General features: G+C 45.2%; 1 protein-coding gene across 1 annotated transcript in view; it reads left to right on the top strand.

The window, feature by feature from the left end:
• The window catches only part of dicer1 (dicer 1, ribonuclease type III), a 61,757-nt gene that overhangs the window by 11,244 nt on the left and 27,196 nt on the right, over window positions 1-23,317 (top strand). The window contains exons 10-21 of the mRNA XM_084310355.1: window positions 1,916-2,048; window positions 4,045-4,287; window positions 4,462-4,610; window positions 5,169-5,301; window positions 5,415-5,490; window positions 6,265-6,404; window positions 6,949-7,131; window positions 10,204-10,417; window positions 10,564-10,717; window positions 10,804-10,986; window positions 11,682-11,787; window positions 13,302-13,477. Coding sequence (XP_084166481.1) covers window positions 1,916-2,048; window positions 4,045-4,287; window positions 4,462-4,610; window positions 5,169-5,301; window positions 5,415-5,490; window positions 6,265-6,404; window positions 6,949-7,131; window positions 10,204-10,417; window positions 10,564-10,717; window positions 10,804-10,986; window positions 11,682-11,787; window positions 13,302-13,477 — 1,890 coding nt within the window. The remainder of the gene's footprint in view (window positions 1-1,915; window positions 2,049-4,044; window positions 4,288-4,461; window positions 4,611-5,168; window positions 5,302-5,414; window positions 5,491-6,264; window positions 6,405-6,948; window positions 7,132-10,203; window positions 10,418-10,563; window positions 10,718-10,803; window positions 10,987-11,681; window positions 11,788-13,301; window positions 13,478-23,317) is intronic.

Genomic DNA, 23,317 nt, shown 5'->3' on the forward strand with positions numbered 1-23,317 from the left:
ATTAATTCGAATGAATGAGTTAGGGCGATTTTTGAAAAAGTTCAATATTTTTAACAGAAATTATTTGATTAAAATCGTAAATCGGATTAAAAAAAAAAAAAAAAAAATCTGAGAATTTATTTTTAGGCCATATCGCCCAGCCCTACTCTGGGCGACAGTGGCTCGGGAGGTCGAGCGGCCGTCTGGTAATCCGGAGGTTATTTATTTATAATTTTTTTTTTTTATATATATATTTCTTTTGTATAAGGAAGTTGCGTTGTTCATTTCAATACCTGTATTAGTACAGTAGTCCACACACACACACACACACACATGTGCATTCAGTTAACTTGGAATATGACTGTAATACAAACAGTTCAGTTTGTCAGGTACATGCAACACAGATTACAGTGTTGACATCTGTCTGCTTGAGAAAATACCATGTTCTGCATGATTGAAGTGAGATGAACAGACTAAACTTTTTTTATTAGATAAAACATGTTGACAAAGTTTTACTTTGCAGTTGAAAAAAGGTAATCGCAATATTAATATCGCAATACTCAGCATATCGCAATATATTTAGTATCGCAATACTAGCATATCGTGACTCAAGTATCGTGATAGTATCGTATCGTGAGGCCTCTGGTGATTCCCATCCCTAGTATCTACAGATACTGAGGACCTGTTGACTGTTTCTCTTTATACAACGGCATGCAAATTTCTCGATTCTGATTGGCCATTCACACGTCTTTATTGGCAACAATCCACGGTCCTGGGCTCAGGACCCGCCCACAACCAAATCACATAACCCTCCCCGGCTCACTCCGGGAGAAAACAGGATCGCGGACAACAAATGGTTATGTTGAAAGCACCATAACGACTAAATATGAAGCGATTCTGTCAAGGGGAATGTGTTAGTATTTTAAACAATGTTGGATGATGTAATTGATGGGTCTTGACTCAATCTAGAACAAAAGAAAAATCGCGGATTGATTGATAGATTAATTGATTGATTTAAATTTCTTCCTTCCTACTTTCTACTGACTGCAGCGTTCTCTCTCACTCCGACGCTGGCGTACCCACAAACACACACACACACATACACACACACACACACACACACACACACACACACACATACACACACACACGCACACACATACTGTGACACACACACACACACGCACACACGCACACACACACACACACACACACTCCTGTCTGCAACAGCGGGGGAGTCAGACTGAGAGAGAAGCAGCGCTGTTTTAAGTGAGCATGGTCTATTGAATTGATTGATTGGTTGATTGCTAATTTTATTACTGTACCCCTGGTTTCCAACTGGTTAAGTTTAGGCTAAAAGAAATAAATAAAAAAATAGGGCGAAGAAAACGTTTTTTTCCTATAGGGCAAAGAAAACGTTTTAATAAATTTTCAATCAATCATTCCAATAATACACAGTTGGATGTGTTAGTTGGTTGGATGCACTTCAAGCTGCTTCCACATGAGGCAACTTCTCTCAATCATTCCAATAATACACAGTTGGATGTGTTAGTTTGGTTGGATGCACTTCAAGCTGCTTCCACATGGAGTTGTGGGAACTACTTTTTCTGGCGGATGGTTTTTTCAATAAATCTTCGATTAATGTGTGTTTATTGTATAGAAATAAGGTTGGATGAATCTGGCAGTTGTATAAAAGCTTTACACCACGTGCAGTCGTGATTTGTGACCAATAAACCATGCCTAGGGGGGTCTAACGACCCTCGGCTGCGCCTCGGGCCTAACAACCACCCCTAGGCATGGTTTATTGGTCACAAACCACTCCTGCGTGTGATGTAATGCTTAAGTATATGATACTCTCTCTGTCTCTCTCTCTCTGTCTCTCTCTCTCTGTCTCTCTTTCTGTCTCTCCCTCTCTCTATCTCCCCCCCCCTCTCAGTTTAATTAAAGAAGCAGGTAAACAGGATGCAGAGCTGTCCTACATCAGCAGCAACTTCATCACAGGTCACAGTATCGGCAAGAACCAGCCTCGCAACAAGCAGATGGAGGTGGAGTTCAGGAAGCAGGAAGAGGTACGATCACCTGCTGTTGACCTGCTGTTGACCTGCTGATAACCTGCTGATCACCTGCTGATCACCTGTTGATAACCTGCTGATCACCTGCTGTTAACCTGCTGATCACCTGCTGTTAACCTGCTGATCACCTGCTGTTAACCTGCTGATCACCTGCTGTTAACCTGCTGTTAACCTGCTGATCACCTGCTGTTAACCTGCTGTTAACCTGCTGATCACCTGCTGTTAACCTGCTGTCTGGAGTCATTGTTTAGCATCATTCTCTGGAGTCATTGTTTAGCATCATTCTGGAGTCATTGTTTAGCATCATTCTGGAGTCATTGTTTAGGATCATTCTGGAGTCATTGTTTAGCATCATTCTGGAGTCATTGTTTAGCATCATTCTGGAGTCATTGTTTAGCATCATTCTGGAGTCATTGTTTAGCATCATTCTGGAGTCATTGTTTAGCATCATTCTGGAGTCATTGTTTAGCATCATTCTGGAGTCATTGTTTAGCATCATTCTGGAGTCATTGTTTAGCATCATTCTGGAGTCATTGTTTAGCATCATTCTGGAGTCATTGTTTAGCATCATTCTGGAGTCATTGTTTAGCATCATTCTGGAGTCATTGTTTAGCATCATTCTGGAGTCATTGTTTAGCATCATTCTGGAGTCATTGTTTAGCATCATTCTCTGGAGTCATTGTTTAGCATCATTCTGGAGTCATTGTTTAGCATCATTCTGGAGTCATTGTTTAGCATCATTCTGGAGTCATTGTTTAGCATCATTCTGGAGTCATTGTTTAGTATCATTCTGGAGTAGGCCTGCCGCGATAAGCAATAAATCGATTAATTGCCGCGATAATTAAAATGAATGCAATGATTTTGACGGGCGCGATTAATTGCTATTTGCGCGTTTGTTTTAATGAGGCGGAACCAGTGCCCCTTGTCAGTCACTGTCCGTGTTGGGAGGCGGGCCGCTGGCTTTACTACAGAGCACAGCACAGGAGCTCCGTGGGGCAACGCCACATAGCTTAACTACATTTCTCAATAGTGTTGCTCCTTTTAACCAAGTAGCGTTATTTGTAGTGTAACGTTAGAATAACACAGAATAACGTTAATACAATTACATGCATCATTGTTTACAATGAACGGGTGGGGCTAATCAAAGGACTGGAGACGGGGACAAGTTAAACATGAATTAATTTATTATAACAGGTCGTTTTCGAGTCGTGCTGCAGTGCCTACGCACCACAGCTATTCTATTATATACTGCTTTGACGCTTCCTCCTCATCGTTGATTGCCTGTAGTAGCTGCATCTAACGTTAGTAGCTAACGTTAAAACTAAAAAACACAGAACCGGACGAGACAAGTTGTCGGCTAGGATAATCACAACAATACTTCCGGTCCGGTCGGTGGCCTTCAAAATAAAAGTCTTAAACACCGGAAAAGACGGAGCGGTGGGCTTCAAAATAAAAGTTTTGGGAAATAAATTTCTCAAAAGAATTCTCTAACCGGTCGCAATAATATCGCTTATCGCGATATTTTCGGGGGCAATTAATCGCCCAGCAAAATGTGTTATCGTGGCAGGCCTATTCTGGAGTCATTGTTTAGCATCATTCTGGAATCATTGTTTTAGCATCATTCTCTGGTAGGGCTGGGCGATTCTTGCAAAAATGTGAATCACGATTTTTCTCTCAAGAATTGAGATAACGACTATTCTTATTTTTTCAATAAAATCATTTATTGCACTCTTTCTTAAATAGACAACATAACATGTATATCAAAGTGCTTTACTTAAACTTAAAAGTCTCTTGTAACATACAAAATAACTCAAGTCAGAATCGTCATCATTTAAAAAAGTAAAAAAAATTAAAATACATTTAATAAAAGAAAATCATCATTTAGAAATGAGATTGCATAGGTCTATGAATCGAGATCGCGATTTCTTTTTCGATTAATCGCCCAGCCCCATTCTCTGGTCTCGTTTATTAAAAAAAACTCCTTCACACACAGGTTCTCCGCAAATTCCGCGCTCACGAGACCAACCTCCTGATCGCCACCAGCATCGTGGAGGAAGGGGTGGACATCCCCAAGTGCAACCTGGTGGTTCGCTTCGACCTGCCCACGGAGTACAGGTCCTACGTGCAGTCCAAGGGCCGCGCCCGCGCCCCCGTGTCCAACTACATCATGCTGGCCGACAGCGAGAGGACCGACACCTTCCAAGAGGACCTCAAGACCTACAAGGCCATAGAGAAGGTACTGTTATTATCAGTTATAGAGAAGGTACTGTATTCGGTAACAAAACGTACCTGTTGAGTTTCATTAATGTAACCCAAAGAGCCCACCCTGAGAACACGGTCTCTCCCAGTAGGCCTCTGGTCAGGGAGGTGCTGTAAAGTCATGGTGTTTGTGTGTTTGTGTCTGGACCAGATCTTGAGGAACAAGTGCTCCAAGTCTTCAGAGGTGAGTGAGGTTGACCAGGTTCTGGACAATGACGACATCCTGCCGCCCTACGTGCTGCGCTCTGAAGAGGGAGGGCCGCGGGTCACAGTCAACACGGCCATCGGACACATCAACAGGTACCGTCAATCTGCCTCCAACGCATCCAATCTAATCCAACACATCCAATCTGCCTCCAACACATCCAATCTACCTCCAACACGTCCAATCTACCTCCAAAACATCCAATCCACCTCCAAAACATCCAATATACCTCCAACACGTCCAATCTACCTCCAACATGTCCAATCTACGTCCAATATACCTCCAACACATCCAATCTACCTCAAAAATATAAAATCTACCTCCAACACATCCAATCTACGTCCAACACATCCAATCTACCTCCAATGCGTCCTTGGTCCTTGAAGTGAATCTCTTATTGCAATGTCTGTGGGAACCCTATAATGAACTCTGAATATATGAGAAATAAACACACACAGTGCAGTCTGTACCCTAACTGGCATGATGTACGTCATACGTTGTAGTCCGAGCAGGTTTTGGTGGTTAAGAGTCGGACACACCTGCTGGTCAGACATTCCTAGTAGTTGTGGCGTTCTGCAGCCGTTGGTTCTCCAGCTGTTGCTGGCCGCAGATAAACGTGACTTTGTGGGTTTTTTTCATGGTTCTTTCTGCAGGTACTGTGCCCGGCTGCCCAGTGACCCGTTCACCCACCTGGCTCCAAAGTGTAAGACGGTAGAGACCAGAGACGGACGCTACCAGTCCACTCTCTACCTGCCCATCAACTCCCCGCTCAGGGTCCCCGTGAAGGTGAAGAACATCACCTTTTAATATCCAAAGACACTTGCCATACAATTGTAAAAGCAACATTAATACATGTTTTTATGTTTAAAATATTTTTTTTTATGTTTTTGTCTTGTCAGGGTCCCATAATGAACTGTGCCAGACTCGCAGAGAAAGCAGTTGCGCTATTATGTTGCGAGAAGCTTCACAAAATAGGTAAAACTTAAATCGATTGACTTGATTTTGTTTTTTTTATTATTGATTTTTGTGTCATGCACTCGAGGCGCGACCCTGGCAGCCCGCATGGACGTGTGTTATGGCATCATTGCAGTTGTTTTGTGTTTATTTAATATTTAATATTACTAATATATTGCATATATTTAGCATTTAGTTTTTTTAAGATTATATATTAGATTAGATTTAGATGATTGGATTATATATTGTAACTATATTTATTGTAGGGCCAATATAACAGAGGGCATACATACCCTCATCTCGCACCTTGTTGCCCATAGCACATGTCTAGAGTTAATTATATTGATTTGTTATATTGTTTATAGGGATGTTCGATATTGGCCTTTTTTTTACCGATATACCGATATTGTCCAACTCTTAATTTCCGATAACCGATACCGATATATGCGATATATACCCCCAAAAAACGGAATAATTTCAGGTAATTAACATTACATATCTCTTGACGTGGAATTAACACAACATTATGCATACTTTTGACAATAAATAAAATAAGAATTTGTTCTTACTTGCTTGCCTGGGTAAATAAAGGTTAAATAAATGTAAATATATATTTTTTAAACCGATACCAATCATTTCCGATATTACATTTGAATGCCAATATCGGACATCCCTAATTGTTTACACTGCTTTTTTACTACCTGTACCTCCCCCTCCCCCATGCTGCTATGATGCCTGAACCTCCCCAAGGGGCTCACTAAAGGAATATCTGATCTGATCTCCTCCCTCCTGCAGGCGAGCTGGATGACCACCTGATGCCGGTGGGGAAGGAGACGGTGAAGTACGAGGAGGAGCTGGACCTCCACGACGAGGAGGAGACCAGCGTCCCGGGCCGGCCCGGCTCCACCAAGAGGAGGCAGTGCTACCCTAAAGCCGTGAGTAACCCTAACTCACCAAGAGGAGGCAGTGCTACCCTAAAGCCGTGAGTAACCCTAACCCTAACCCACCAAGAGGAGGCAGTGCTACCCTAAAGCCGTGAGTAACCCTAACCCACCAAGAGGAGGCAGTGCCACCCTAAAGCCGTGAGTAACCCTAACCCACCAAGAGGAGGCAGTGCTACCCTAAAGCCGTGAGTAACCCTAACCCACCAAGAGGAGGCAGTGCTACCCTAAAGCCGTGAGTAACCCTAACCCACCAAGAGGAGGCAGTGCTACCCTAAAGCCGTGAGCACCTCCTTTATAAAACCTCTCTAGAGCCATAACAATTTTTTTAAGTGCGGTACCACCGCATCCCGCAGTGATGAGTAACACACAAAGAAGCGGTGAGGAAACCGCGACAGCCCTACTCTATAGAGCCATAATGACCCTTTACACAACTTCTCTATAAAGCCACAACTTCACTTTGATTGACTGATGTAAATGATGCCACACGATGTGTGCAGATGTGTTTCAGCGTGGTCTCTTGTGTCGTCCCGTCCAGATCCCAGAGTGTCTCCGGGACAGCTACCCGGTGCCGGAGCAGCAGTCCTACTACCTGTACGTGATCGGCATGGTGCTCACCACGCCGCTGCCCGACGAGCTCAACTTCCGCCGCAGGAAGCTGTACCCGCCGGAGGACACCACCCGCTGCTTCGGCATCCTGACCGCCAAGCCCATACCTCGAGTAGGTCACGCTGATGACACTCTTCTTCCTGACGATGATAATAATAATCTTTATTTATATACTATAAATATAACCCTAACCGCCAAGCCCATACCTCGAGTACGTCACGCTGATGACACTCTTCTTCCTGACGATGATAATAATAATCTTTATTTATATACTATAAATATAACCCTGACCACCAAGCCCATACCCCGAGTACGACACGCTGATCCTCTTCTTCCTGACGATGATAATAATAATCTTTATTTATATAGCACCTTTCATACACAGAATGCAGCTCAAAGTGCTTAACGGAGCAAAAGAATTTAAATAAAAACACAAAATTTGATAAAGAAAAGAAAAGCAGGAGTTTAAAACCACAAAAAAAAATATATAGCAAAACATGATTAAAAAAATTGCTAAAAAGCATAAATAACAACAGGGATTTAAAATCAGCTGAAAGCAAGAGTATAAAAATAGGTCTTGAGCTGTGTTTTAAAGCTATCCACAGAGGCTGCCTGTTTTAGATTAGAGATTATTCCAAGCCGTCGGCCCATAGAAACAAAAAGCTGCTTCGCCGTATTTCTTACATGTCATTGTAGGCACTTTGAGCAGGTCCGCACTAGAGGACCTGAGGGGGGCGGTTTGGAACATCTATCTATGTAGGCAGTCGCAGAGGTATGACGGTGCCAGACCATTAAGAGCTTTAAAAACAAGCAAGGGAATTTAAAAATCAATCCTAAAAACAACCGGGAGCCAATGTAGTGAAGCTAAAACTGGAGTAATATGTTCCCTCATCTTAGTTCTAGTTAAAACAAGCCCATACCGGTCACCTGCTCAGGTGTCTGAGCAGGTGACAGGTGTCTGAGCAGGTGTCTGAGCAGGTGTCTGAGCAGGTGACAGGTGTCTGAGCAGGTGACAGGTGTCTGAGCAGGTGTCTGAGCAGGTGACAGGTGTCTGAGCAGGTGTCTGAGCAGGTGACAGGTGTCTGAGCAGGTGTCTGAGCAGGTGACAGGTGTCTGAACAGGTGACAGGTGTCTGAGCAGGTGACAGGTGTCTGAGCAGGTGACAGGTGTCTGAGCAGGTGTCTGAGCAGGTGACCGGTGTCTGAACAGGTGACAGGTGTCTGAGCAGGTGACAGGTGTCTGAGCAGGTGACAGGTGTCTGAGCAGGTGACAGGTGTCTGAGCAGGTGACAGGTGTCTGAGCAGGTGACAGGTGTCTGAGCAGGTGACAGGTGTCTGAGCAGGTGACAGGTGTCTGAGCAGGTGTCTGAGCAGGTGACAGGTGTCTGAGCAGGTGACAGGTGTCTGAGCAGGTGACAGGTGTCTGAGCAGGTGACAGGTGTCTGAGCAGGTGTCTGAGCAGGTGTCTGAGCAGGTGACAGGTGTCTGAGCAGGTGACAGGTGTCTGAGCAGGTGACAGGTGTCTGAGCAGGTGTCTGAGCAGGTGACAGGTGTCTGAGCAGGTGTCTGAGCAGGTGACAGGTGTCTGAACAGGTGACAGGTGTCTGAGCAGGTGACAGGTGTCTGAGCAGGTGACAGGTGTCTGAACAGGTGACAGGTGTCTGAGCAGGTGACAGGTGTCTGAGCAGGTGACAGGTGTCTGAGCAGGTGTCTGAGCAGGTGACCGGTGTCTGAACAGGTGACAGGTGTCTGAGCAGGTGACAGGTGACTGAGCAGGTGACAGGTGTCTGAGCAGGTGACAGGTGTCTGAGCAGGTGACAGGTGTCTGAGCAGGTGACAGGTGTCTGAGCAGGTGACAGGTGTCTGAGCAGGTGTCTGAGCAGGTGACAGGTGTCTGAGCAGGTGACAGGTGTCTGAGCAGGTGACAGGTGTCTGAGCAGGTGACAGGTGTCTGAGCAGGTGACAGGTGTCTGAGCAGGTGACAGGTGTCTGAGCAGGTGACAGGTGTCTGAGCAGGTGTCTGAGCAGGTGACAGGTGTCTGAGCAGGTGACAGGTGTCTGAGCAGGTGACAGGTGTCTGAGCAGGTGACAGGTGTCTGAGCAGGTGACAGGTGTCTGAGCAGGTGTCTGAGCAGGTGTCTGAGCAGGTGACCGGTGTCTGAACAGGTGACAGGTGTCTGAGCAGGTGACAGGTGTCAGAGCAGGTGTCTGAGCAGGTGTCTGAGCAGGTGACCGGTGTCTGAACAGGTGTCTGAGCAGGTGTCTGAGCAGGTGACCGGTGTCTGAACAGGTGTCTGAGCAGGTGTCTGAGCAGGTGACAGGTGTCTGAGCAGGTGACAGGTGTCTGAGCAGGTGACAGGTGTCTGAGCAGGTGAGAGGTGTCTGAGCAGGTGTCTGAGCAGGTGACAGGTGTCTGAGCAGGTGACAGGTGTCTGAGCAGGTGACAGGTGTCTGAGCAGGTGAGAGGTGTCTGAGCAGGTGATAGGTGTCTGAACAGGTGACAGGTGTCTGAGCAGGTGACAGGTGTCTGAGCAGGTGTCTGAGCAGGTGACAGGTGTCTGAGCAGGTGACAGGTGTCTGAGCAGGTGTCTGAGCAGGTGACGGGTGTCTGAGCAGGTGTCTGAGCAGGTGACCGGTGTCTGAGCAGGTGACAGGTGTCTGAGCAGGTGACAGGTGACTGAGCAGGTGACAGGTGTCTGAGCAGGTGACAGGTGTCTGAGCAGGTGACGGGTGTCTGAGCAGGTGACAGGTGTCTGAGCAGGTGACAGGTGTCTGAGCAGGTGACAGGTGTCTGAGCAGGTGACAGGTGTCTGAGCAGGTGACAGGTGACTGAGCAGGTGACCGGTGTCTGAGCAGGTGACAGGTGTCTGAGCAGGTGACAGGTGACTGAGCAGGTGTCTGAGCTGTATGACGGGTGACTGAGCAGGTGACAGGTGTCTGAGCAGGTGTCTGAGCTGTATGACGGGTGACTGAGCAGGTGACAGGTGTCTGAGCAGGTGACAGGTGTCTGAGCAGGTGACAGGTGTCTGAGCAGGTGTCTGAGCAGGTGACAGGTGTCAGAGCAGGTGACGGGTGTCTGAGCAGGTGTCTGAGCAGGTGACAGAGCAGGTGTCTGAGCAGGTGTCTGAGCAGGTGTCTGAACAGGTGTCTGAGCAGGTGAGACTGACCCGGCCCTCTCTCCTCAGATCCCTCACTTCCCCGTCTACACGCGCTCCGGCGAGGTGACCATCTCCATGGAGCTGCAGAAGTCCGGCTTCACGCTCAGCGCCGGGCAGCTGGACCTCATCACGCGGCTGCATCAGTACATCTTCTCCCACATCCTGCGGCTGGAGAAGCCCGCCCTGGAGTTCAAGCCCACGCTGGCCGACTCCGCCTACTGCGTCCTGCCGCTCAACCTGGGTGAGGAGCACATGGTGGCAGTGAAAGGGTTAAAAAGGACATCACTTCTCTCAGCCACTGGGTGCTAGAGGGTGGGTGTGTCTCCTTGTATCCTGCTCAGCTGCTTGTTGTGTTGACGTGTTGTTTCTCCTGCTTCTTCTTCTCAGTGGACGACTCCAACACACTGGATCTGGACTTCAAGTTCATGGAGGACATCGAGAGGTCCGAGGCTCGCACCGGCATCCCCACCACCCAGTACAGCAAGCAGAACCCCTTCACCTTCAAGCTGGAGGACTACCAGGACGCCGTCATCATTCCACGGTACGCTGCTGCTGCTCTCTGATTGGTCCCAGGGTAGGCTGTGTGTGTGTGTGGCTCCCCTGACCTCTGACCTCTCTCGTCTGCAGGTATCGTAACTTCGACCAGCCCCACCGCTTCTACGTGGCAGACGTCTACACCAACCTCACGCCGCTCAGCAAGTTCCCCTCGCTGGAGTACGAGACGTTCGCAGAATACTACAAGACCAAGTACAACCTGGACCTGTCCAACCTCAACCAGCCCCTGCTGGACGTGGACCACACCTCCTCCAGGTGACCTTACTGCCTTACCCTGCTCTGACCTATTGTTCCACACTATTATAATTAGGGATGTCCCGATCCGATCACGTGATTTTCAGAAGATCGGGTTTAATTTAAATCTTTTTACTTTTTTATTTTTATTCAACAAACATGACCATGTTCACGTCTTAAACTCATACTGAGGCCTTAGTTTTGCATATCATCATTCATTTATTTATTGTCACACAGAGCAGAAGAATTTTGCCAAAACAAACGCATTTCCTTTGATTAAATTATACATCAAATGATTTATGTCAAGGATGAGGGACATCCACTAGTTGCAGAACTTGCAGTCACCTGATTTTTACAGACGATGGCGCCATTGCTCTCATGAAGCAGCAAGTTGGAGGCGGAGTTTTTAGATTACTCCGGTTGCAATGCCTCGCTTGAATGAAGTTAACTTTTCACCTGGATAACGTCAACATTCAGGGTGAATGTAATGTGAGAAATTGGGATGGGAGAAAAAAAAAATTCTCTAATTCCTAACATCCCTAATTATAATCTAGTAATTTAATATATTGTTCCACACTATTATAATCTAGTAATTGTATATATTTTTCCACTCTATGATAAATCTAGTAATTTAGTATCTGTTCCACTCTATGATAATTGCAGGACTGTGTTAGTGTTGTTTTAATGGACTAACACGGTCTGTTGTGTTGCTGCAGACTGAACCTGTTGACTCCCCGTCACCTGAACCAGAAGGGCAAAGCTCTGCCGCTCAGCAGTGCAGAGAAGAGGAAGGCCAAGTGGGAGAGTCTGCAGAACAAACAGGTACCTTGTCCCATATGTGCTGCATACAAAACATGACTCATTGTGTTAATGGGACATTTTGAGATCGGATACAGGACGCATTTGTAGATGTCCGGCGTTTCCATTGTGAGTTAAGTTAACAATATACTCGTTATCATCATACATAAACATTTTCCGGGTGTAAATACTTGACTTATTGAATAAAGTTTGCTATATTCACTAACTAGTTTGGCAATATTATTCCGTGCATGTTAACCTTATTTCCATTTGATTCATTGGATTACTTGCGTGAATGTTTAGAACGTAAATGCTTTCGTTTTAAAAACCTTTTCAGTTAACGATTTTTTCTATCCGGTTATGGAGGAGTATACCAAAGTCTGGCCAAGAGAACAAACTTTAGCTTTAATTGTTTTATGGGGGGGATGCTAGAATTCAGTCCATGTTGACAGGTTCATATCGCAAATTGTTCCATTTATGAAAACATAGTGACCACTATGGCTCGTATTTGCGGGCCACCCTGGACAGCAACAGTAAGCGCGTCTCGTTTAATTTCCACCCCTGAAGCGGGTTTTCCCCCGTATCGACTGCGTCCTCCTGCATGTAGACAACCAGCTCTGCGTGTGCTCTCGCTCCACTACAGTGAGGACGGGTCTCGCTGCAACCGCTCTCCTTGCCAGTAGACTGGCCAACGTTGTTTTCTTCTTCTTGGCCAGCTGCTCTTCTCCCGCATCTTAAAAGACAGACTGCCCTCTGCTGGCGTGTGCTGTGCACTACAATACCATCGCCTCGATACAGCAACTCCGTGTCAGTTTAATAGAAAGAAAGTTAAACGCATCTGTATTTTTGACGGTATTGAAAATCATACCGTCGGGATTTCTAAATACCCTGCTATACTGTAATACTGCCCAAGCCTAATCCACACATACATCCATACATCCATACATCCTCCCCACATCCTCCACACATCATCCATACATCATCCATACATCATCCATACATCCATCCCTCCCCATCATAACTCCTGTTAGATATCATCCATCCCATCTTAACCTGTTAAACCCTATTTTCTGAACATCCGCCTAAAATACATAAGTAAATGGAAGATTGCTCCACTTCTACAAGGTCCATTTGCATGTTCTTGGAATCTAGGGACATCTATGGATCTCAGTGAATGTATTCCCAGTGTCAGAAATATTGTCTCTGTTACTAGGCTTGAGTAAATTGTGATGAAACAAAGGAGAATATAAATTATGATATTTTTTTGCATCTTTGATGGTGAATAACAACATGCTAAAAATGACCAGATGTGAAAAACTGCCACTGAGCACCTTCTTGAGATCATGTGTACTAACTAAGCAAAATATATATAATCTAAGCAAATTAATAAAGGGAAGATGATTAAACAGAAGGTTTTGTAGATACAGTACTGAATTATGCCATCTGGACACATGCAATTTGAAATATTATTATAGAATATGGAATACCAGGCCTATAAGACTCAGACTAAGCGCGGTGCTCTTGATGTGTTTCTGTAGATCCTGGTCCCAGAGCTGTGTGCCACGCACCCCATCCCCGCGTCGCTGTGGAGGAAGGCGGTGTGTTTGCCCAGCATCCTCTACCGGCTGCACTGCCTGCTGACGGCCGAGGAGCTCCGGGCCCAGACGGCCACCGACGCCGGGGTGGGGGCGCAGACCCTGCCCCCCGACTTCAGGTGCGTCTCCAGCAGGGCTGGGCACCGAGACCGTTGAGGTCCGGTTCCGGAACCGTTAACCCTTTCACTGCCACACGACAGAAGGTTAACCCTTTACTATCACACAACCGACGGCCGCCCAGTGAAAGGGTTAACCCTCTGTGTATTGTCGCAGTGAAAGGGTTAGCCGTTTTGGTAGTGCGGCAGTGAAAGGGTTAAGAAGATGTTTGCATTTTGATTATTTATTATTAAAAAATTTTTGTTAATACCCTAGTTACAGTACAGCAAACAAATTAAATTGTATCAAGTCCAACTGACAATGTGAATAGTATGGGAAAAAAATAAAGGATTTTTCAAATACATTTTTTCTCCTGCGAAATAAGCTGTGACCCTGTTCTGACCTGCACCTCAAGGAATCGGAATCGAGAATCGTTTAGAACAGGAATCAAAATGGTTCAAATCCAAACGATGCCCAACCCTGGCTAGTCTCCAGCGGCATGCCGTACAGACACACATCGTGTTTAACACTTTGAGTGCCAACGATGAGATTTCTCGCTATTTAATCGTTATTTCTTTTATTAGCGATATCCATTAATTTTTCATCCATCCAGCCTGACGTTATCATTGGGAATGGCTCTGAGCTCGAAAAGGGCAAATACCGCCGCCTATCGTCTCCCGGATGGTAATCCACATCATTGGATTGGATTGAGTGGCCATGTGCATCAGAATAAAAGTCCGGTCCAGGGTTTCCCCATCGCTTATAGCTTATCCGCAACTGTAAGTTACTTCCGGGGTAGGCCTGATTGGCCCCGACAGGCACGTGACGCGCAACTTTCTCTGCCGCGCGGCACGCTCCGCGGAGCGGAGCAGCAGAGCTTGCGGAATTATGTAACCGCCCAAATCCGCCATGATTTTCATTCGGCGCTTCAGCTCACCTGGCAGAGCAGCGGTCCTGCGGTCCGTTGTTGACGAGTTCGAATCCCATCAAATATTTTTTTTTTAACGTGATTTTTTTTTTAACATGTATTCTTTCGCCGGTTAAGGTTAGGCATGGTTAAGGTTAAGGTTAGGCATTGTTTCGGAGTTGGTTAAGGTTAGAACGGTTAAGTTTAGGCGCTGTTAAGGAGCTGGTTAAGGTTAGAGTTTGTCTTAGAGAATGGCAATATTCTTTCTATGGTTAAGGTTAGGCATGGTTAAGGTTAAGGTTAGGCATTGTTTCGGAGTTGGTTAAGGTTAGAACGGTTAAGTTTAGGCGCTGTTAAGGAGCTGGTTAAGGTTAGAGTTTGTGTTAGAGAATGGCAATAGACAGCCTATTTCCGCGCGACAGCTCTCAGCAGCCTCGTTGCGCGTCACGTGGCCTACCCCGGAAGTAACTTACAGTTGCGGAACGGGTACAGGCTTCCCCATCTCTGGCAAGCAGTGTCTGTTACCACATTCACTGGGGAGGCTCGGAGCAGCTTTCGATTATGTGTTTCGGACTATAACGTTGGATCAATAAACGCGATCAATATTTGAAATGGCGATCAGGAATTGGATTAATCTTTTTGCAGAACATCTGATGTGAGGTAAGGACTCTATTTTACCAGTATTGGGTTAATCGGATGTTTTTTTTCATGGCGATTTATATTATATTTATTCATTGATTTATATTGTGCTTGCCATTTTTACACAAACTGACTAGCACCTGGCTGCAGTGCTGCTGCTGCTGCAGCCAGTGCTCACCGGCTCCGCCAAATGAATTTTTTTTATTTGCTGAACCGTACGATACACAGACGCCCCGAACCGTGGGGGTTGTACCGTACGGTACACGGTTCGAATGCGTATCGTTCCACCCCTAGTAGATAGACTGTGTGTGTCAGGTACATGGTAGACGGATACATTACTGTCATGTACAAAGGTCTGATGACCACACAAAATAGTAACTGGAGCTGGCTGCACATGAACAAAAAACAGCCTCTCTCAGTAAATGCTTTCAAAACAGTCCCGGGCAGGTAGGTAATAAACAAAGACGTTTTCAAATGGTAAATAATATTTATTGTAGCGGGACTTGAAACCCACTGCTTTCCCCAAAGGGAAAATTATGTTTATTTTAGAGGGGATTTAAACCCAGAACACACAAAGGGAAAAGGTAAGGGGAGAACAAACAAGGTAAGAATAAATAAACAAACTAGATTAGCGTCCACCGACACTACCCAACCAGCCAGAACGTACCAAAGGTACAAGTCCACACAAAGTGGCAATGGCATACAGTTTACAAATACATATATATATATACAGTTCCACTTGAAGGGAACAATAGCAAAAGGGCAGTAAAGTATCACTCCACACTCAGTGGAAACAGGCACAAAGGCCAACAAGAGGATACTCACTCAGTTAGAGAAGTGGCACATAGGCCAACAATATATATATATTAAGACACAGTACTTGGTCCACCAAAAGGGGTAAATAAGCACAATAATAATCCCACACAACAGTGGAAAACAATGGCAACCCCACTCCACTCTGGTCACTGGCAATTGACAGAATGAGGCGCCCGATGTGTGTCACCTCCCACTCTATTAACCACCCATCTCCACTGCCTGTCCGAAGGTGCACCAATCAGGCGCAACCAATCCAATCAGGGAGATGAGTGGCATCTGTGGAACAGAAACAGTGATTAGGAGATGACACAACATCACACATACAAAACACAACACACACATATACTAACCTGATGTTCAGATGGTGTCATAAATACAGTAATAATGGTAATGACCAACCCACGTACCCATGTACGTCACACCTCCCCCATAAGAGCGAACCTGTAGGGTTAGCAAAACATTATTACTTATTACCCAACATCAGATTAGTACCACATACCAGGGAGAACAGAAACAACAACAACCTCTACTTTGACAGGCCGCTCCACCGATACCGACCTGTCAACAGGAGACAACAAACTGGAAACCTTTCCTGGGAAAAAAATAAAGAACAAATCATCGCGCTTAACAGAACAGCAAACAGGGAAACAAAAATCAGCACATGTCCCTGGCACCATCACAGCGCCCATCTCCTTTCAAAATGGCGTCACAAAAATAACATGATCAGGATCCAAAATGGTGTCAGTAAAAATAACATCAACAGGACCCAAAATGGTGTCACTCAAATTAGAACTTTGGTAATGGCCGGAACACTAATTCCCCCTCCTCTATCACACAGGCCGGGTTCCTACTAACAGCAACTCTGGCCACTGCCGCCAACCAGCTTGGTAGGGAGGAATCATTGTGCTGAGTAGTGATCAATGCTTGACGTCCCAGTGGCAATGGTACGTCAGCAACCTCGGGAATTACCAGCTCCCCCTGAACGCTACTTACAGCAACCTTTTCCATCTCGCCAATAGATGGCCCCCCCCTGTCCTCAGCGAGAGCCTCGCCACAGACAGTCACTCAACGTCAAAGCTTGAGTTTGCTTCCTCTCCTGTGCCTTGGTGACAACACAAGTAGAAAAAACATTGGGGTGATTATTAATCAATTCATCACAACACAAGTCAGTCAATGGAGCGCTTTCAACCTCCAACACAGGGATCACCCTCTCCCCAGCGATATCATTCCCCATGATAAAATCAACCCCCACACCTTTTGGTTTCTGGGCTGACCCTTTTTTTGAAGCGACATCTTTTTACCATATGGCCCGTCTTTTTACAATAATTACACACCACCGGTCTCTTAGACCAGTGGTTCCCAAAGTCGGGGTCGCGACCCAAAGGTGGGCCGCGAGCAGCCACGGATGGGCCGCGAGATGATTAAAAAAAAAAAAAAAAAAAAAAAAAAACATTTTTTTTATTTTTATTTTTTATTTTTTTATTTAAAATTTTTTTGTCAGGTCACTGAACTTAGAAGCAGGCCAGGACAGTGTTTCTAGTTGTATTCTAAAATTCTATTCTATTGTATTCTAAAATGTGACTATATGGTTTTATATTAACTTAATAAATAAACAAAAACGAAAAATCAACTTATTTCAACGAACATTTCAAACTAAATAACAGATTATGCACATAAAATGCTGAGAACAACCGAAGCAACAATAGTATTTTAATGAGGCTATTATTATTATCATTATTATTTTGCAACAAGTTAGCCCTCTCATAAATAGCACATATAAATGAATAACTAACTTGAACTAACTTAATAGGATTGAAGTGATATTTGGCTTAAAAAATCGGTCGCCTGGCAAAAAAAAAAAAAAAAAAGGCCAGACGATGTGCATTGGGCCGCGGCTCTCTGACGCCTTATTTTCTGGGCCCCGGCCTGAAAAGTTTGGGAACCCCTGTCTTAGACGGCGGTGAGCGTGGCTGGAACGCTGACTCACGAGGAGTGAATGAGCCACCTCCACCACATACATTAGGACGTACAGAAACACGTTTGTGTGACCATTCAAACTCATCTGCCAAAATCGCAGCCTGTCTGAGTGTTGACACCCCCTGCCCATGTAAATAGAGCACAGTCTGGTCTGGCAGGGTGGCTTTGAACTGCTCCATAAGTACCAATTCACTCAATGATGCAAAGTCTTTTACCTCACACGCAGAACACCACCGATCAAAATTAAGTCTCTCCTCCCGGGAGAAATCAACATGGGTTTGTCAACACTCAGGATCCGACACACCAACATCCTGATCACAAACCTCCATAGCTCTACTCATGAAAAATCTATACTCTGCACACTGCACTCTGCACTCTGTATACAGTTATGAAAGAAAGTATACTGCCGTAGCAACACACAATACTACCCACAATACTACAACAAATCAGACTTCAATAAGCCCTACAAAATAGCCACTCACCTATAGTACTCAATAATGTCCCTGTGCAACACTCAACAGCCACATTATGCAGTATGACAACCTGACCAATTCGATTTAATATCCACATCTAACATTCATGAAAACAATAAATGTCGGTTCTAACCACCTAACTAGGATCACCTGGGTAACACTAACTACCCCGTCTAAACTACTTCCCTAGCGGAATGAGGACTACACATATCTTCAGTCGCTTACCGATTTCATTGCGCGCTCCACCGGAATAGACGACGCGTGCCCCCCTCCCCCTAACCAAGCAGGTGATCCACCCTTTACCTATGTGGAAAAAAATAGAATGGTTAAGAGCATAACTTACAACAACGGTTTACAACAGTCAAGTGTGCAGCACGGAAATACGGATATATAATAATATAACTTACCAAATGAAAAAACGCAACCTACCTGACACGCCCCAATCGACAAGTCCACATGTCACATAACAACAAGGAACTATACAATTGTGCAAACTAACGAGCCCCCATGTCATGTACAAAGGTCTGATGACCACACAAAATAGTAACTGGAGCCGGCTGCACATGAACCAAAAAACAGCCTCTCTCAGTAAATGCTTTCAAAACAGTCCCGGGCAGGTAGGTAATAAACAAAGACGTTTTCAAATGGTAAATAATATTTATTGTAGCGGGACTTGAAACCCACTGCTTTCCCCAAAGGGAAAATGATGTTTATTTTAGAGGGGATTTAAACCCAGAACACACACAAAGGGAAAAGGTAAGGGGAGAACAAACAAGGTAAGAATAAATAAACAAACTAGATTAGCGTCCACCGACACTACCCAACCAGCCAGAACGTACCAAAGGTACAAGTCCACACAAAGTGGCAATGGCATACAGTTTACAAATACATATATATATACAGTTCCACTTGAAGGGAACAATAGCAAAAGGGCAGTAAAGTATCACTCCACACTCAGTGGAAACAGGCACAAAGGCCAACAAGAGGATACTCACTCAGTTAGAGAAGTGGCACATAGGCCAACAATATATATATATATTAAGACACAGTACTTGGTCCACCAAAAGGGGTAAATAAGCACAATAATAATCCCACACAACAGTGGAAAACAATGGCAACCCCACTCCACTCTGGTCACTGGCAATTGACAGAATGAGGCGCCCCGATGTGTGTCACCTCCCACTCTATTAACCACCCATCTCCACTGCCTGTCTGAAGGTGCACCAATCAGGCGCAACCAATCCAATCAGGGAGATGAGTGGCATCTGTGGAACAGAAACAGTGATTAGGAGATGACACAACATCACACATACAAAACACAACACACACATATACTAACCTGATGTTCAGATGGTGTCATAAATACAGTAATAATGGTAATGACCAACCCACGTACCCATGTACGTCACACCTCCCCCATAAGAGCGAACCTGTAGGGTTAGCAAAACATTATTACTTATTACCCAACATCAGATTAGTACCACATACCAGGGAGAACAGAAACAACAACAACAACCTCTACTTTGACAGGCCGCTCCACCGATACCGACCCGTCAACAGGAGACAACAAACTGGAAACTTTTCCTGGGAAAAAAATAAAGAACAAATCATCGCGCTTAACAGAACAGCAAACGGGGAAACAAAAATCAGCACATGTCCCTGGCACCATCACAGCGCCCATCTCCTTTCAAAATGGCGTCACAAAAATAACACGATCAGGATCCAAAATGGTGTCAGTAAAAATAACATCAACAGGACCCAAAATGGTGTCACTCAAATTAGAACTTTGGTAATGGCCGGAACACTAATTCCCCCTCCTCTATCACACAGGCCGGGTTTCTACTAACAGCAACTCTGGCCACTGCCGCCAACCAGCTTGGTAGGGAGGAATCATTGTGCTGAGTAGTGATCAATGCTTGACGTCCCAGTGGCAATGGTACGTCAGCAACCTCGGGAATTACCAGCTCCCCCTGAACGCTACTTACAGCAACCTTTTCCATCTTGCCAATAGATGGCCCCCCCCTGTCCTCAGCGAGAGCCTCGCCACAGACAGAGTCACTCAACGTCAAAGCTTGAGTTTGCTTCCTCTCCTGTGCCTTGGTGACAACACAAGTAGAAAAAACATTGGGGTGATTATTAATCAATTCATCACAACACAAGTCAGTCAATGGAGCGCTTTCAACCTCCAACACAGGGATCACCCTCTCCCCAGCGATATCGTTCCCCATGATAAAATCAACCCCCACACCTTTTGGTTTCTGGGCTGACCCTTTTTTCTCCTGTCGCTTCCTCAGCATATGACATCTTTTTACCATATGGCCCGTCTTTTTACAATAATTACACACCACCGCTCTCTTAGACGGCGGTGAGCGTGGCTGGAACGCTGACTCACGAGGAGTGAATGAGCCACCTCCACCACATACATTAGGACGTACAGAAACACGTTTGTGTGACCATTCAAACTCATCTGCCAAAATCGCAGCCTGTCGGAGTGTTGACACCCCCTGCCCATGTAAATATAGCACAGTCTGGTCTGGCAGGGTGGCTTTGAACTGCTCCATAAGTACCAATTCACTCAATGATGCAAAGTCTTTTACCTCACACGCAGAACACCACCGATCAAAATTAAGTCTCTCCTCCCGGGAGAAATCAACATGGGTTTGGGAAGGAGACTTTCGGCGGTTGCGAAAATGCTGCCTGTATGCTTCTGGTACCAGTTCGTACTCACGCAAGACAGCGCTTTTCACACACTCATAGTTTAAGCCGTCATCAAATGACAACACGGCATGCGCTTCTTGTGCCTTCCCTGTGAGCCTGCATTGCAACATAACTGCCCACATGACCACTGGCCAACACAGAGCCTGCGCGATGCGTTCAAACGCAGAAAAGAACACCTCCACTCTAGACTCATGAAAGGGGGGAACCAAGGACATATGCTGGCTAATATCAAAGGGTGCCTGGGGGTCGGAAAGTACTGGAGAGGAAGTGGTGCTACGTCTAGCGTCACCACACTCCAACTCCAGTTTCCTCATTGCCAATTGAAATTCCCTATCAGCCACCTCCTTTCTCTCCAGCCTGTCTCTCTCCTCCTTATCTCTCACCTCCCTTCTCTCTTCTCTGTCTCTTTCCCTCTCCTCCATCTGGAGACGGAATAAACGCAGCTTAAAGCGTGCGCTCAATTCACCAGAAGAAGCAGTAGAACCATGGTCTGAACCTAGTGCAGAGTCAACACTCTCAGGATCCGACACACCAACATCCTGATCACAAACCTCCATAGCTCTACTCATGAAAAATCTATACTCTGCACACTGCACTCTGCACTCTGTATACAGTTATGAAAGAAAGTATACTGCCGTAGCAACACACAATACTACCCACAATACTACAACAAATCAGACTTCAATAAGCCCTACAAAATAGCCACTCACCTATAGTACTCAATAATGTCCCTGTGCAACACTCAACAGTCACATTATGCAGTAATGACAACCTGACCAATTCGATTTAATATCCACATCTAACATTCATGAAAACAATAAATGTCGGTTCTAACCACCTAACTAGGATCACCTGGGTAACACTAACTACCCCGTCTAAACTACTTCCCTAGCGGAATGAGGACTACACATATCTTCAGTCGCTGACCGATTTCATTGCGCGCTCCACCGGAATAGACGACGCGTGCCCCCCTAACCAAGCAGGTGATCCACCCTTTACCTATGTGGAAAAAAATAGAATGGTTAAGAGCATAACTTACAACAACGGTTTACAACAGTCAAGTGTGCAGCACGGAAATACGGATATATAATAATATAACTTACCAAATGAAAAAACGCAACCTACCTGACACGCCCCAATCGACAAGTCCACATGTCGCATAACAACAAGGAACTATACAATTGTGCAAACTAACGAGCCCCCATGTCATGTACAAAGGTCTGATGACCACACAAAATAGTAACTGGAGCCGGCTGCACATGAACCAAAAAACAGCCTCTCTCAGTAAATGCTTTCAAAACAGTCCTGGGCAGGTAGGTAATAAACAAAGACGTTTTCAAATGGTAAATAATATTTATTGTAGCGGGACTTGAAACCCACTGCTTTCCCCAAAGGGAAAATTATGTTTATTTTAGAGGGGATTTAAACCCAGAACACACACAAAGGGAAAAGGTAAGGGGAGAACAAACAAGGTAAGAATAAATAAACAAACTAGATTAGCGTCCACCGACACTACCCAACCAGCCAGAACGTACCAAAGGTACAAGTCCACACAAAGTGGCAATGGCATACAGTTTACAAATACATATATATATACAGTTCCACTTGAAGGGAACAATAGCAAAAGGGCAGTAAAGTATCACTCCACACTCAGTGGAAACAGGCACAAAGGCCAACAAGAGGATACTCACTCAGTTAGAGAAGTGGCACATGGGCCAACAATATATATATATTAAGACACAGTACTTGGTCCACCAAAAGGGGTAAATAAGCACAATAATAATCCCACACAACAGTGGAAAACAATGGCAACCCCACTCCACTCTGGTCACTGGCAATTGACAGAATGAGGCGCCCCGATGTGTCACCTCCCACTCTATTAACCACCCATCTCCACTGCCTGTCCGAAGGTGCACCAATCAGGCGCAACCAATCCAATCAGGGAGATGAGTGGCATCTGTGGAACAGAAACAGTGATTAGGAGATGACACAACATCACACATATACTAACCTGATGTTCAGATGGTGTCATAAATACAGTAATAATGGTAATGACCAACCCACGTACCCATGTACGTCACAATTACACTAAATATGGTTATAATAAACACTAGAATCTAAATGTATACTATGAGTAGGTAAAGTATACAGTATACACAGGTGCAGTATGTATAAGGATACCCTAAACGGCGTGATTATTCATGTTTATTCTCCTTGGCTTCCCCTGATTGAAGGCATTTGTGTTGCTGCTATAAGCTGTACCTGTTCTGCGTCACCAGTCCTCACTACATGGACACTTTGATCTTTGTAAACCTAGTAAAAGTAATGGTTGT

This window comes from Notolepis coatsorum (genome assembly GCF_963971535.1).
Source record: "Notolepis coatsorum genome assembly, chromosome: 3".
In the NCBI taxonomy this organism is placed as follows: Eukaryota; Metazoa; Chordata; class Actinopteri; order Aulopiformes; family Paralepididae; genus Notolepis; species Notolepis coatsorum.